At 35.4% G+C, this 15,560-nt stretch overlaps 1 protein-coding gene across 1 annotated transcript in view; it reads right to left on the bottom strand.

Moving 5' to 3' along the window:
• The window catches only part of CPLANE1 (ciliogenesis and planar polarity effector complex subunit 1), a 97,267-nt gene that overhangs the window by 8,765 nt on the left and 72,942 nt on the right, over positions 1–15,560 (bottom strand). The window contains exons 43-49 of the mRNA XM_072958766.1: positions 15,280–15,533; positions 11,757–11,844; positions 7,108–7,254; positions 4,256–4,286; positions 3,597–3,728; positions 1,950–2,115; positions 73–131 (exon numbers count right to left, since the gene is read on the bottom strand). Of these exons, the coding sequence (XP_072814867.1) occupies positions 73–131; positions 1,950–2,115; positions 3,597–3,728; positions 4,256–4,286; positions 7,108–7,254; positions 11,757–11,844; positions 15,280–15,533 (877 nt within the window). The remainder of the gene's footprint in view (positions 1–72; positions 132–1,949; positions 2,116–3,596; positions 3,729–4,255; positions 4,287–7,107; positions 7,255–11,756; positions 11,845–15,279; positions 15,534–15,560) is intronic.

Genomic DNA, 15,560 nt, shown 5'->3' with positions numbered 1-15,560 from the left:
ATCCCTAACGCATTATCTATGGCCTCAGGTGAACAAGCGAGAGGGAACACTCAGGGCAACTCCCAAACTCACTTGTCTTTCTCATGCTTCATCTTTTGTCTCAGCCTGATTTCCCTGGAAGTCATGTAAAACTGCACAAGAAATAACCAGTCAGTTCACTACTCTTCAGTTCAAATAATTAAACCATTATGATCCATGGGAAACATGAAACTTCTACTGATCAATTTTAACAGGAGGTTAAACCATAATTTTGTTATTTAGGGAACAGTACACAACACTGTCTTACGTGTGAAGCTTCCTACCCCAGCACAAAACATGAAAGTGTTAAACTAAAGCATCATGTAATTAAAGTGAAAATCCAGCTTAAAAAATGGGATGCAAAATCTATCTTAACAGCTAAATTAATGTATTTATCAAAAGGAAAGAACCTTATTAAGCTGCATTTAAAATGGAAAATGGGAACATTTTTAGGATGGAGACACGTATACTTTGTATTCAGTCTTGTAATTAATCTCACCAAGAGCTTGGCTGACAAAGCAGAGATGAGTCACACATTTAAAACCATTATTTTAATATTTTAAAATGTTTACCAGAAACCTACTACACTGTGTTCACTGAGACTTGCAAACTCTTCAAAACTTAAGGCCAACTGGCCAATATCAGCTATACACATCTTATCCAGTAAAATACTAATGAGGGTAAGTCCTTTCACACACAATTCTGTATATAAAAACATAAACACAGAAGTGGATTCACTTTCTCAAGATCCTATAGAGAAGTAGTCAATAATAAATTAAAGGTCTTTTTGATTTCTGACAGAAATGCAAGTGAAAATTCTAATTACACTAACTCCTCACTAGTTCCAAACCTTTACCTAAATAGAAGCTAAAAGATAAAGAAACAAGTATCTGTGATATTGAAGGAAAAGTCACAAAGTCTATCAACAAAACAATCCCAACGTCCTCTGAGTTAATTTATTCTAAATTTGGACACAATTCTAACCATCTGGGGCATCTGCCTGGCTGACAATGGAGGGTGGAAGAACACACACATACACAGATGCACTGTAAGATGCTGGTCTTAAGCAGTCCTGAAGGTCAATGCCATGTCCCCAGGGCTGGCAACAAAATGTTATTATCACACCAGGGTGCTCTTTCCAGACACCGGTAAGTAAACTATATACCGTAAATAATAGTTCACCTACTTTTGCACCATTTGGTGCTTAAATGTGACAGCCTTATCTGGAAAATTCACTTACAGAATGTGATCACCTAATGATGCTGAAAAAAATGAAGTACTACTATATTTTACATCAGATTACAAAGTAAAAGATAAACTGTAATCAAAGTGTAATCTAAACATGGTTTTCATAGTAATGGAATTATCAAAGTAACATTGCTTTGTTTCACCTTCTGAAGAAAAACCCTTCTGACTTAGCCCTGGTGCTGTCCACAGCCAGGGCTCAGGACATAAATGCTGACAGTTCAAAGGGCAGTGGAAACACACACACACACAAGTATCATGTTCTCTGGTCCCACGACTGGATCATACTTGAAAAGATTTTCCGGAGATGACTTCTGGATAGAGAACTGATTGTTAAATGGCTTTACTACACACAGTGTCAGCTGTTCAACTGCCACTGACTTTGACTGAAAATTAAGGGAACAACTCCAATCCATCACCCAACCTGCAGCCTCTTCATTTGGTTAAAATGCTAGAGCCATAATTAGCCCAGGAGAGAAAAAATATTTAAGATAGCTCAATAGAACATGGTTTGTAGAATTCCCTGCTATATTTTGTTAAGGTAATTTCTTAACTCTTCCGGACTTCAGAAAAATGCTGACTTTTCTATCAAACGAAAAATTGCATCCAAATTATGTTAATTCTTTTCTTGAACACTTGCCACATACTCTGTGAGAAGTCCATCACCCTTGACACTGCAGACTTACTGGACGGCTCCTGGGGCAGAAAGGATCGTGTTCCTGGCCTCTCTTTTCTGCCAGCTGAGTTAAGTACTCTGCCATTCTCTCTTTTCGTTTTCTTTTCATCCAGATTTGTATCTCCCTTCGCTCCTTCTCAGTTCTCCGTGGACGTCTGCCACAGGAATGCTGAATCCTGAGAAATTTAACAAGCAAGGCATCACTGATTTTAAATTTATTATGGAGATAAGAAGCATCACAACTAGACACTGTTTATTTGGAAAGCGTCTGCCCCACCTCCAAAAGTCAGACACTTATGACCTCTAGTCAGCTTGCTCCAACCTGTCCCCTGAAATCCACTGACAATGATCTCGGGTCACCAACAGCCTCTTTGGTCTTCGCCCTACTGAACTTCTCCATGACACTTGGTACCACTGGCTTCTCCTTTCTGCTTTAGACTCCCTCTTACCTGGGTCTTTCCCTAACTCTCAAACACGATGCAGCCTCCTACACTGGCTCCTTTCTTTTCTGCTCATCACTTCAATATTAATGTCTGTAAAGGTTCTGGTTTGGATTTCTTCACCTATAGTCTATTTCTGGACTCTCAATCACCTCCAAAACGTCAATGCAGTGACAACTTCTCAGCTGCTGCCCTTCTGGATCTGGCCTCACGTTCATGCTGGAGCTGTGCTTCCCAGAGGCCGGCACGAGCTAAACAACGAGCAGGGCGGGATGCTGTGGCTGCCCGGTCCTGCAGGACACAGGACTCCTCCGACGTGACTTTGGCTTGATGTCTCACCACAGACCCGGGTGAAACTTTCTTCAACTACACTGTACCCTGAGATCACATACTCAGCCCTCTCTCCTTCACAGAGAGGGGTCAGACTTGCACTGTGGTCTGATGCTTCTCCCTACTTGTTTTTCCCCCTCACAGGCATGTCTCCCAATAAATCTTTTGTACATCTAATCCCATTTTGGCTTCTACACAAGGACCACTGAGAACAATTCAAGAACACAGGCGGTGTAAGATGGGGATTTAGGGCAGGCTCATCATGCAGTGTGTGAAGAAGACAACATTCTAACTAGAAGATGGGTCGTGGACACAGGTGATGTAACCTACACGGAAAACCTGCTTTCCTTCTGAAAGTCTGGACTCTTGGTATGTGCCAGGCAGAGGGTGCCTACTTGACCAGCCCCCAGTAAATCAATAAACCAAGAGGTGTAGGTATTCCAAAGAAGCATCAGTAGAAGAGATAGCCTTTACATTTTTGGCCCAGGAAAGGCTGCAAGGAAAAACACTTTAATCTAACGTTCCAAGGAAAAGCTATTTAAAATGTACTCTAGGGGCTCATATTTAGGGTGAAGTACTATGAACTAAATCATTAATTACTTCTAAAAAGAAATAGGATTAAAAATATGTTGTACTCAGAGTGACGAGATCTTGGGAAAGCTCACAGGATACAGATGTGCGGTACTGGTTAAATAAACCAGTCTATTTATTATTGCTTAGTAGGGGGAGGAATGGCCCACAGACAACGCAAAATATATTTACAAAGAAAAAAACATTCTGAGCTTTGAATTTGTGTCCTAAAGATCACATTAAGACATGATCAATTTTGAATATTCTTGAACCATAAACATTTTAAATAGGTTAAAAATGAATTACTCAGTGATTACCTGGAGATCCTCCTAGCCTGTTGTTCCGTTAAGCCGAGCTCTTCACTGGAAACTCTGTCTCTTGTTATAAGGTCGTTGATGATGTCTGCGACGTCAGTCAATTCACTCATCTGGAGTGGATCTATTTCAACACTTCATTCGCAGATGCAATTTAAGAAATACAAATCAGTATCTACAACTTAATTACATGAAGCAAAAATGAACTTGTAAAACTATACCCTCCAACAGCATAAATGAATGTAAACATTATAAACATATGACTAATTTCCTTCTATTGCTTTAACTCCAATAATATTCAGTGGAAAAGACTAATCATCAATAATTGATAACTTCATACGTGCCCTTAGAAAAGCAAATATAAGGCCTTGGACAACTTCCACCTCTCTTGCCTATTAAAATTTAATACATAGTTCATAAAAGAAAATACAGCAAATGTAGGCCACCGTATTCTAATTACCTATGCTAAAACAATAGGGGATACAATGTAATTATCCTTGTTTCTTAAAATACCCCAGTCCCAATGGGAATTAATTATACTCCTTTAATCCACAAAATAATATGTAATGTAGAAGTTTACACACATATGAAAAAAATTTCCAGAACACCTAATTTATACCCAACTTTAGGTAAAATTGTGAATTAATTCTTAAGATATTTACCTGTCAAATAACTCATCACTGTTATTCACACCTTAAAAAAAGAAACATTACTATTAATAAAAACTTCAGGTCAGTTATTTTTTTCTACTTTATTATTAACCTGAACTTTTCTATTCAGAGTACTCTAATAGGAGGTACAATCTTTCTTTGCTTTTGGACATAGTTTAGCATACTGGAGTATAATTTACTAAACAAAAAACAAACAGAAAAACTTCTGACGACCTAAAAGTAATACATTTGGGAGAATATTTAATTTAAATCCAAGAGCCTTTACTTGGAAGAATATGACCCAAAGAATAATTTTTAAACCTTGTCCAATATTAAGTACATGTCTTTAAAGCAAAATACATGTCTTTAAAGCAAATTTAATCTATTCAATTTTCATATGTTTAACAAAGACAATTAAGTTAATACAGGGAAAAATGTTCTGGCATATCTTCTCAAAAACATTTCCGTGTTAAGACTTTCTTATAACAAGATAAATCCACCCTGCCCCTAAGACTTAGACATCCACATGTTTTTAATAATAAATAATTTTGCTTTCTTAATCACATATTGTTTTGTTTATTAATCCTCAAATGAAGAATTTTACATTATCTTTGTTCTCAGAGTCCGGCCATTTGTGAGTTTTTTGATAACAGTGTAAATATAGATTAATCAGTTATAAAAGATGTGACTACTAAGAAATGAAACTGATTCCTTTTATCAAAAGGCAGAGAAGTATTTTATTCAAGTAAATACCTTTAAATGTAGTTACATAGGAAAAGTCTATCCTTACTTCACCTTCAAATCAATTTTGGAATGCCTCCTTTGGGACTGCCTTCACAATTTACTAAACACAATAGTTTCAGTCCTTGATAAGCACAACTCCTTTTTAAAAAAATTCCAAACAGTAACACTCATCCTGATAATCTACTTCATTTATCAGAGATGTCTGAATAACATATGGCCATTACTAAAAATTAAATTCATCCTCAGTGAATAAATTACTTGCCACTATTAAGAACTACAAAAGAGGAGATCTAAGCTATTTGTGAGCACTAGAAGTAAGAGAATGACTACACATCTTTCCAAGACACCAGTCTTGGAGAAGAAAACACCCATTAGGGCATCTAAATTCAGCACTTTTTATAAAATACTAATTTAGTTTCTTTTTAAAGTTACAATTAAACACTGAAATTTTAAATTCACAATTAAACATGAAAAACATTTCTATTCATCCATCTTTATATGTGTTATGCCACTTGCTGACATTTCTCCTTTTTCCCCTCTTGCCCCCTAGTTTAAGAGACCACTACAATCCTGAATCCCTTCCTTAGTTTCTTTTCCTGCTACTTTTTTTTCTTCTGTCTTTAAACACTAGAGTTTGTATTTATTCCCATCCTGAAATGATCTTTGACTTCATTTCCTTTACCCATTTTCCTACTCCCTGTTACTGTCGGCATTCTGAAGTTGTCTATAGTTACAGCTTCTTGAGCCTGTCTTCGTCCCCAGCCTGCCTTCTTCTCTTGAAATTACACTGAAAGTTCTCAAAGTCCTTAAAAAAACTGTCTTTATTCTTGACTTTCTGGTGGCATGTGAAACTGTTAGCCACTCACTTTTTCTTGACAATCCCTTCACCTTTCTAGACACACTGTTCTTCACCAGAGTCCCTCCCCCATTTCCCTCCCTGGGGAGGCTCCCCTTGCTCTCTGATGGGTAACATTTCACAGCCTGGTCCACAGCATTTCCCCTTTTTTCCATCTTTCCCGCAGGAAACAGATGCACTAAGTCTTGACTATACAATTAGGTAAACAGTCATTCATTCTCTCCTCCTCCTCCCCTTCCATCCACTTAGTTGGTGAGTACCATCACCTGCCTATGCAGAATGTCTTTTTTTTCTTCCCTTTTCCCACAACACTGTCCAGGTCCTCATCACTGCATGGGAGAGATTAGTTTAACTGCTCACGAACTGATCTAGACCTCCATCCTAGTCTTCCTTTAATAATGGTAATAAAACATATTGTAAACACTAAGTAAAACCATTTTTTGAGGGGGAGGGAAATTACGCATGTATGTATGTATGTATGTATGTATTTATTTAACAGAGGTACTGGGGACTGAACCCAGGACCTCGTGCATGCTAAGCACATACTCTACCACTGAGCTATACTGTCCCTGCTAAAATCATTATTATTGACCATCATTATCTGTGGGCAAAAAAAAAAAAATTTCAAAGTCACTGTCAGTGGTTCAGCTGTTACATTTACTATGCCCTGTTATTCATGTGACACAATGTATTTGTTAGGACTAAGGAATAGCATTTTGAATTGCCAGCTCCAAACGAAATGGAATGAACAGTGGAACTGCACTCGTCTAAGTCTCAGTATCCTCACCTGTAAATGAGGATAATAATGGTATTGACCTCACAGGTCAGGCGAACCCCAGAGTCAATGCACGTAAGACAGCAAGGTCTGGCACAGGGCAGAGGCTCAATAAATTACAGCTATTATTTTGTTTTTAAATTAAAACTCCCATAATTGGCAGAGATTGAATTTCCCTATTTTTCTAAAAATCAAATATTATATAGTATCATAGTATAACATTCCAGTATGATAGTATAATATTCCAGTTTCTATATATTTAACATTAACAAGTCAGAGATATTATACATGTGTGCAGTGTATCTCATGGTGACAAGGTGACACAAGTTGTTCATGTAAAGGGCACAATTTTTAATTTCCCCTCCCCTGAAAGTTATAAATGTTGCAAAATGGCTTCACAAATCCTTCACAACTATAGTCCTAGTAAGTACTCTGCAGTGACAGTATATTTGGAAAATAAGAGTAAATGAAAAAGGTTAAGAACAATACCACGAGAAGTCGCATTCTGGTCACTGGAAAGGCTGGTGGCTGAATCAGCAGAAGGAAACATACAGGTTTTCTGACTAGAATGAGTTTCCGTTACTGAAATCTCTTCTTTGTCCCATTGATCTTTATTTGTATGCGCCAGGAAATGCACTAGTTCACAATATATATTACAATTAAAAGAAAATAGTAGAAAAAATCACATGGAAAAGATACAACACTTAGCTAACATTTCCACACGGAATCAGAAACATTAGAAGTCTGCAACCTATTATTCTGATAGCTTCCTATTTACAGTATAATTAAACAATTTGATATTTAAATTTCAAACTCTCCCATATTAAAGAAATATTAAATTTATTATCAACTTCAGAAAACAGCAGATTGAGCTACAGTGGGTGGGCCCATGCCCTATTATAAAAACACAGAAAAAATGCTAAATTAAAAAAAAATAGATTCATACACAACCAAGACCTGTAAATAAAGAAATCTCCTGGTACTAGGAAAGGAAAAGGATCTCAAAGCTGGGCAATGAATGGGTACTGATGTTGGCACAGTCCACAAGGAACAGGAGATATGGGTTCTGAAGACTTCAGTGAGGAGAACTGAGCTATCTTCACATGGCCTAGAGCGTTGAAGGACAGCTCTGTCCGTAAAATGGGGATAAGAAAAACTATCCTGGAGAAGCAACAAAGAAGTTTTCTATCTGCATGGATAATGGATGGGAGAAAAATAAAAGTCAACTCTGAGAAACAGAGTCTGTCTTGCCACAAGCAGCTATGGGATCTGAATTTATGCCATCTATGTAGTACAGCAACTCCAAGCCAAGAAATGTATATAAAAACTTGTCCTCATATTTTTTCTACTTCAGTAACAGCAAGAAGCAAATACAAAACCACTCTAAATAAAAACTAGCAAAATCCCCACAAAGATAAGCACATGATAAAACGTTACAAATCACACAAAGAAACAAGCAACTGTGAGAAAGGGTCAGTACAAAGATTTGATAACTGAGAATATGCACACGTGAAGTAAAATAATCTAAAAGGTCATAATGGGTGGGGGGTATAGTTCAGTGGAAGAATGTGTACTTAGCATGTATGAGGTCCTGGGTTCAATCCCCAGTATCTCCATTAACAAAATATATAAATAAATAAAAAATAAAAGGTCATAAAATACTACTAAAATTATTAAATAGATAAAAGAAGGTATAGAAACCACAGTAAAAGAACAGGACAGTACATCCAAAGAACAGATGGATTTGAAAAAGAAGTAAAACTTCTCAACATTAAGAATACAGTCACCAAAATTAAAATCCTATAGCAAAGAAGACATAGCAGAAGAGAGAATTAGTAAGCTAAAAGACAGATCTGAGGAAACATCCTGAGCACATCACTGAAAGATACAAAGGTGGAAATTAAGTGGTTAAGAGACAGGGCAAAAAGTGAGAAGGTCCAACATACCTCTAACAGGTGTTTTAGAAAACCAAACAGAGCGAATGTTGTTAAACCTGCAAATTAAAGACTCATTCCTACTCCATTATAGCATAAATAAAAATACACACCTAGACACACTGTGTCACAAATGCAAAATAAAGCGAAAACTTTAAAAGCAATCAGAGGTAAAAGAACAGCAAGTACGCAGGACGTAGGTAGTATAAACTCAGCACTTAGAGATGTCGGTATAAAACGGAATATCTTTAAAATGCTGAGGGAAAATAAGCATCAACCTAGAATTCTGTACTCAGCTATAAGTCATCACTCACAAATTGTAGTATAATTAAAATTATGTTCAAAGTCTGGGAGAATTTGCTAGTCACAGACTCCAGCTGAAAGAACTGATAAAAGAAGGAAGAAGGAAACAATCGTCAAAGAAGTGGATGCAGGAAATAACTGTGGGCAACAACAGCAGAGAATAGGAAATGCCAGAGTGCATCTCAGGCAATAAGGGTATTATCTGATGAAACCGGTGTTTTATGTATTTACTGTTTACATATTTACATTATGTAATTATATTTTGTTAAGTAAAGAAGCAATCGAGGGCAAAGAACCTGGCAAATATGCTGGCAAATGCAAATTAGTATTGACTTAAAAAATAAAAGACAAGGGAGGGTTAAAAATAAGGTAGAACTAAAATATTAGAAAACAGTATCAGAGAAAATGTGAAGGAGCAGATCAGTGTTAAAAGCCCTAAAGTCCTTACATAGTTTGGGAGGTAAATATATTTGTCTCACATTTTAACTCAACTCTGAATGTTGAAAATTCAAGAATGAGCACTAAGAGATTAAAAATAGAATGCATAATTTCTGAACCAATAGAGGAGGAATAAGAAAAATACAGAAAACTCAATCCAACAGAAGGAAAGAAAGGACGAAAAGTAAAGAAAAAATATAGAAGAAATCAGAAACACAAAAAAGAGAACAGAAATAAGCACAGATTGATCAGTAACCACAATAAATGGAAACATTATACCTGATGAATAACAAATTATCTAGATAAACAAGTTTCTACTGTATAGCACAGGGAACACTATTCAATATCTTATAGTAACCTACAATGAAAAGAATACGAAATGAATATATATATGTGTATGTATGACTGAAACATTATGCCATATACCAGAAATTGACACAACATTGTAAACAGACTACACTTCAATTTAGAAAAAAGATGAAACAGAGAAAACTAGTAAAAAAATTATTTAAAAGAATGAAATCAAGTTATACACTGTATGTATACAACCACAACATAATCACTCAGCTTGAAAGTAAAGGGATGTCTAATGTACTAAAAATATAGGGAACAGGGGAACATGTTAAATGACAGCACAAAAACTTAATTAGCAAAATCTAGAGTCTGAAAAAATACTTCAGGACAAACATCCGCGTTTCTTGAAGAGATAAACTGCAAGGGGAAAAAGAGATGGAGGAGAAACCCAGAAGTTAAAAACTTTTAAGTCATCAACCAATTGCCATGTATAGAGCTATCTGGACTCCAACTAGAACAAATAAACTTATTTTTTGAGGCAACTGGCAACATGAACACTGATTAGATATACGACAATATTAAGATTTTAAAAAAAAAGAAGTGAAAATATTATTATATTTTTAAAAGAGACCTTATCTTTTAGACATACACACAAAATATTTTTGGATAAACTAATGTGCTGTCTGGGATTTGCTTAAAAATAATTCAGGAAAAGGCAAGAAGAGTGCTGGGGACACATTAAACAGGACTGGCCATGAGTTGATGACTGTTAAAACTGATGGTTGGGTACATGAAGGTTAATTATACTATTCTGTCTTCTAGTGAAATAGGTTTGAAACTGTCCATTAAAATTTTTTAAAAATAAAGTATCAAAAAAGATACACCACATAAAAGAAAGCAGGAATGGAAATATTAATATTAGACAAAATTGACTTTGAGTCTAAAAAGCATTTTTAGGGATAAAGACAGTCATTACTTAACTTTTATCATTACAACTCATTAAAAAGGATAAAATTCAACAAAAAATATAATAATCATGAACTACATTCATTTTATAACATAGCCTCACCTACATAAACCAACATTTAACAAAATTACAAGGAGAAATAAACAATTCCAAACACTGTAGATATAACTTTTAATGCACCCTTCTGAAAAATAAAACTTAGAAATTTGACATAAACTAATAGAAAATGCTTATTCTTTTCAAAAAAATATGGACCATTTACAAAAGCTGACTATATATACTGGGCTACAAAGGAAATTCTAATAAATATCTAAGAATGGTATTACTGTACACTCATCCAATCACAATACAACTAAAATGAAAATTACAAAAATATAGCCCAAATCCCATAATATTTGGAAGCTAAAAAACCCTTTTACGAGTTGAAGGAGAAATCTTGATACAAACTGCAAACTAGATCTGCAAACTACCAAAGGATGGCACACAACTCTTTTCTGGGTCCTTGCAGAAACATGTTCAGCCTCAACTGCACTTATTAGAGAAAAAAGAAAGAATGAAGTTAGGTAAAACCCAACAAGTTCAGCCCCTAAAAGCAGAAAAAATAATAAAGCTAAGTAGATATTTATGAAAAAGAAAATTAAGAAACAATAGAGAATCAACAAGCCAAAGCTTGCTTTTTTGCAAAAATGCATTAAATGTCTGACAAGACTAAGAATGCAGATATAAATAACAACTACAGATACAGTAGAAATTTATTTAAATAACTGCCCTAATTTCATTCTTTCAATAAGGAACATAAAAACTTCATACCTCACCATTGCCCAGCCATTTAATCAGAACCTCAAATTCCAGCTCAGCTGATGACTACAGACAAACAGCTACCTGAGCACAAAGCTCTGTGTAATCCTTAGTAGTGTGTGGCCAGTGGGTGGAGTCACAGAAAATAAGGTCCAGCCCACACTGCCCCACTCTGGTACAAAACAGGAGGTTATAGCATTGGCTTCTCAGAAAAAAAAAAGAAAAGAAAAAAAAGGCCTGAGGTGGGAGCCAATCACTTTATCACAAAAATGATCCTAATCTAAAAATCAGGGGATTGATGGCTTCAGGTCACATGTGAAAACTATTCCTAGTTCTGGACTCTCAAAAGCAATACTTATTTCTTCAAAGAAAGGTTTTAGTCCCACTCCCAACCCTTCACAAACCTTCTTCAGAAATGCTAATGTTTTTTGAAGGCAACATTTTTTCAGATTCAGGACCAGAAGACAATTCAATGCGGTCTAGAGGTTCAACCTGTAGAAAAACACACACAAGAAAATAACTGTTACAACTATTATAGTTCGATAGTTTCAAAGTATCATAAATAATTTTATGTAGGTTTTAAACATTTGTATTAATGCAACAAATGGAAGAATGGGATTAAATTCAACATGATTTAAATGGTGGGGATTGATAAAGAGGAGTAAATTTTTACTTATTCGTATGTTAACTGAGTTACCCTTTTAAGAGGCTCAGGAAAACTGCGTCATATAATTTTAGAATGGGGAGGAACATTAACTATCATCTAGACAAAACCTTTCTTATTTTTTATTTATATAGATCACCTTTCTTTTCTTTTTTATTGATGTATATAGTTGACTTACAATATTATAATAGTTTCAGATGTACAGCATAGTAATTCAAGATTTTTATACATTAATACCATACAAAGTTATCACAATATTATTGACTATTTTCCCTTATATTACATCCCCATACTTACTTATTTTATAACTGGCAGTTTGTACCTCTTAATCTCCTTCACTTATTTCACCCATTCCCGACCCATGTCTTCTCTGGCAACCACCGGGGTGTTCTCTATCTATTAATCTGTTTCTGCTTTAGTTGTTCCTTTGTTTTGTTTATCAGAAAGTCTCTTCAACAAATGGTGTTGGAAAAACTGGATAGTTACATGTAAAAGAATGAAGAAACTAGGCCATTTTCTTACACCATACACAAAAATAAATTCAAAATGGGTTAAAGACTTAAATGTAAGACTTGAAATAATAAAACTCCTAGAAAAAAACATAAGCAATATGCTCTTTGACACTGATCTTAGCAATATATTTTTTGAACTATCTCCTTAGGCAAGGGCAATAAAAGTAAAAAGGATTACAGCAAACTAAAAAGACTATAAAAGTCCAGGAGCAAATGGCTTCACTGGGGAACTCTACCAAACATACGATGAGAACTTATACCTATCCTTCTCAAACTCTTTCAAAAAACTGAAGAGGAGGGAACACTTCCAAATTCATTCTACGAGGCCACCATCACCCTAGTAATGAAACCAAAGACAATATAAAAAAAAGAAGAGAAAAGAAAAGAAAGAAAATTACAGGCCAATTATCTTTAATGCATATTGATGCAAAAATCCTCAAAATACTGGCAAGCTAAATCTAACAACATATAAAAAGAATCATACACCGTGATCAGGTTGAATTCACTTCAGGGTTGCAAGGATGGTTCAACATATGGAAATCAATCAACGTGACACACCACATTAACAAAAGAAAAGGCAAAAACCATGTAATCATTACAACAGTCATAGAAAAGCAATTGACAAAATTCAGCATCCATTCACGATAAAAACTCTCACAAAAGCAGGTATGGGGGAACATATCTCAACATGATAAAATCTATTTACAACAAACCCACAGCCAACATAATACTCAATGGCTAAAAGTTGAAAGCCTTCCGACTGAATTCAGGAACAAGACAAGGATGCCCACTCTCATCAGTTCTATTTAACAAAGTACTGGAAGTCCTAGCCACAGTAATCAGACAAGTAAAAGAAATAAAAGCATCCAAAATGGAAGGGAAGAGGTAAAATTATCACTATCTGCAGATGACATGATACTCTATATAGGGAACCCTAAAATCACACAAAAACTATTAGAACTAATAAATGAATTCAGCAAGGTAGCAGGATACAAGATTAATATACAGAAATCTGTTGTATTTCTTTACACTAATAATGAAATATGTAAAAAATGAAATATCAGAAAGAAAAAGTGAAAAAACAATTGTTTAAAATCACATTAAAAATTACATAGGAATAAACTTAATCAAGGAGGTGAAAGACCTATATGCTGAAAACTAAAAACACTGACAAAGGAACCTGAAGATGATGCAAAGAAATGGAAAGAGATCCCATGCCCTTGGATTGGAAGAATTAATATTGTTAAAATGGCCACACTACTCAAAGCAATCTACAGATTTAATGAAACCTCTATCAAAACACCCATGTCATTTTTCATAAACTAGAAAAAACAGTCCTAAAATTTATATGGAACCACAAAAGACCCAGAATTGCCAAAGCAAGCCTGAGGAAAAAGAACAAAGCTGCAGGTATAACCCTTCTAGACCTCAGACTTTACTACAAAGCTACAGTAATAAAAAGAGAGGTTTTGGCACAAAAACAGACATATAGATCCATGGAACGGAACAGAGAACCCAGAAATAAACTCATGCACCTATGGTCAATTAATATAAGACAAAGGAGGCAAGAATACACAACGGAGAAAAGACAGTTTCTTCAACAAGTGGTGTTGGGAAAGCTATTTGTAAGAGAATGAAATTAGAACATTCTCCAATACCATATGTAAAAATAAATTCGAAATGATTTAAAGACCTAAATATAAGACATGACACCATAAAACTCGTAGAAGGGAGCATAGGAAACATTCTCTGACATAAACTGTAGCAGTATTTTCTTGGATCAATCCCCCAAGGCAAAAGAAATAAAAGCAAAAGTAAACAAATGGGATTCAATCAAACTAAAAAGCTTTTGCCCAGCAAAGGAAACCATCAACAAAATGGAAAGACAACCTATGGAATGGGAAAAAAACTGAAAACAATGTGACTAACAAGGGGTTGATATCTAAAACATACAAGCAGCTCACAGAACTCAATATCAAAAAAGCAAACAAACTGATTAAAAGATGGTCAGAAGACCTAAACAGATATTTTTACAAAGAAGACATATAGATGGCCAACAGGCACGTGAAAAGATGCTCAACACTGCTAATTACTAGAGAAATGCAAATCAAAACTACAATGAGGTATCACTGCACACTGGTCAGAATGGCTATTGTCAAAAAATCTATAAAAAATAAATGCTGGAGAAGGTGTGGACAAAAGGGAATCCTCATACACTGTTGGCAGGAATGTAAACTGGTACAGCTACTATGGAAAACAGTATGGAGATTCCTCAAAAAACTAAAAATAGACTTACCATATGATGCAGCAATCCCACTTCTGGGTATGTATTTAGAAAAAATAAAAACTCTAGTTCAAAAAGATACATGCACCGCAATGTTCACAGCAGCACTACGTACAACAGCCAAGACATGGAAACAGCCTAAATGTCTGTCAACAGATGACGGGATAAAGTTGTGGTGCATTTATACAATGGGAAACCACTCAGCCATTAAAAAAAAAAAAGGATGAAATAATGCCATTTGCAGCAACATGGATGGACCCAGAGATTACCATACCAAGTGAAATAAGTCAGACAGACAAAGACAAGTACCGCATTTTATCACTTACTAAAAGCAATAAGACAAATGAACTTATTTACAAAACAAAAACAGACTCACAGACATAGAAAACAAACTTATGGTTACCAAAGGGGAAGGGAGGGCAGGGATTAATTAAGAGTTTGAGAAAAAAAAAATGAAGACAGTCTACCTTAATACAATGTCGGTGCAGCACTTCGTGTCTGGGGTAATCCTGCTCTATCCTTTCAGCAATGTTCTGAATTGCTAACAGCTGCTCATCAATTTGCTGAAGCTTAGATGTGAGATGCTCCAGCCGGCGCGCTGCAGAGTGTGGCGCAGGCTGAGTGGCAGAGATACCCTGCAGTAGTTCCCTTAGCAGATAATCATCTGCAGTATCTGACTTTGAGCTCTGTTCTTGCAATTGGAAATCTGGCTTCAGCAAATCTAAATATTAATAAAGATAACATCAGT

The sequence above is a fragment of the Vicugna pacos genome, chromosome 3, assembly GCF_048564905.1.
Source record: "Vicugna pacos chromosome 3, VicPac4, whole genome shotgun sequence".
NCBI classification, from domain to species: Eukaryota; Metazoa; Chordata; class Mammalia; order Artiodactyla; family Camelidae; genus Vicugna; species Vicugna pacos.
The sequence above is the reverse complement of the archived record's forward strand: the minus strand, read 5'-3'. Positions and strand labels throughout refer to the sequence as shown.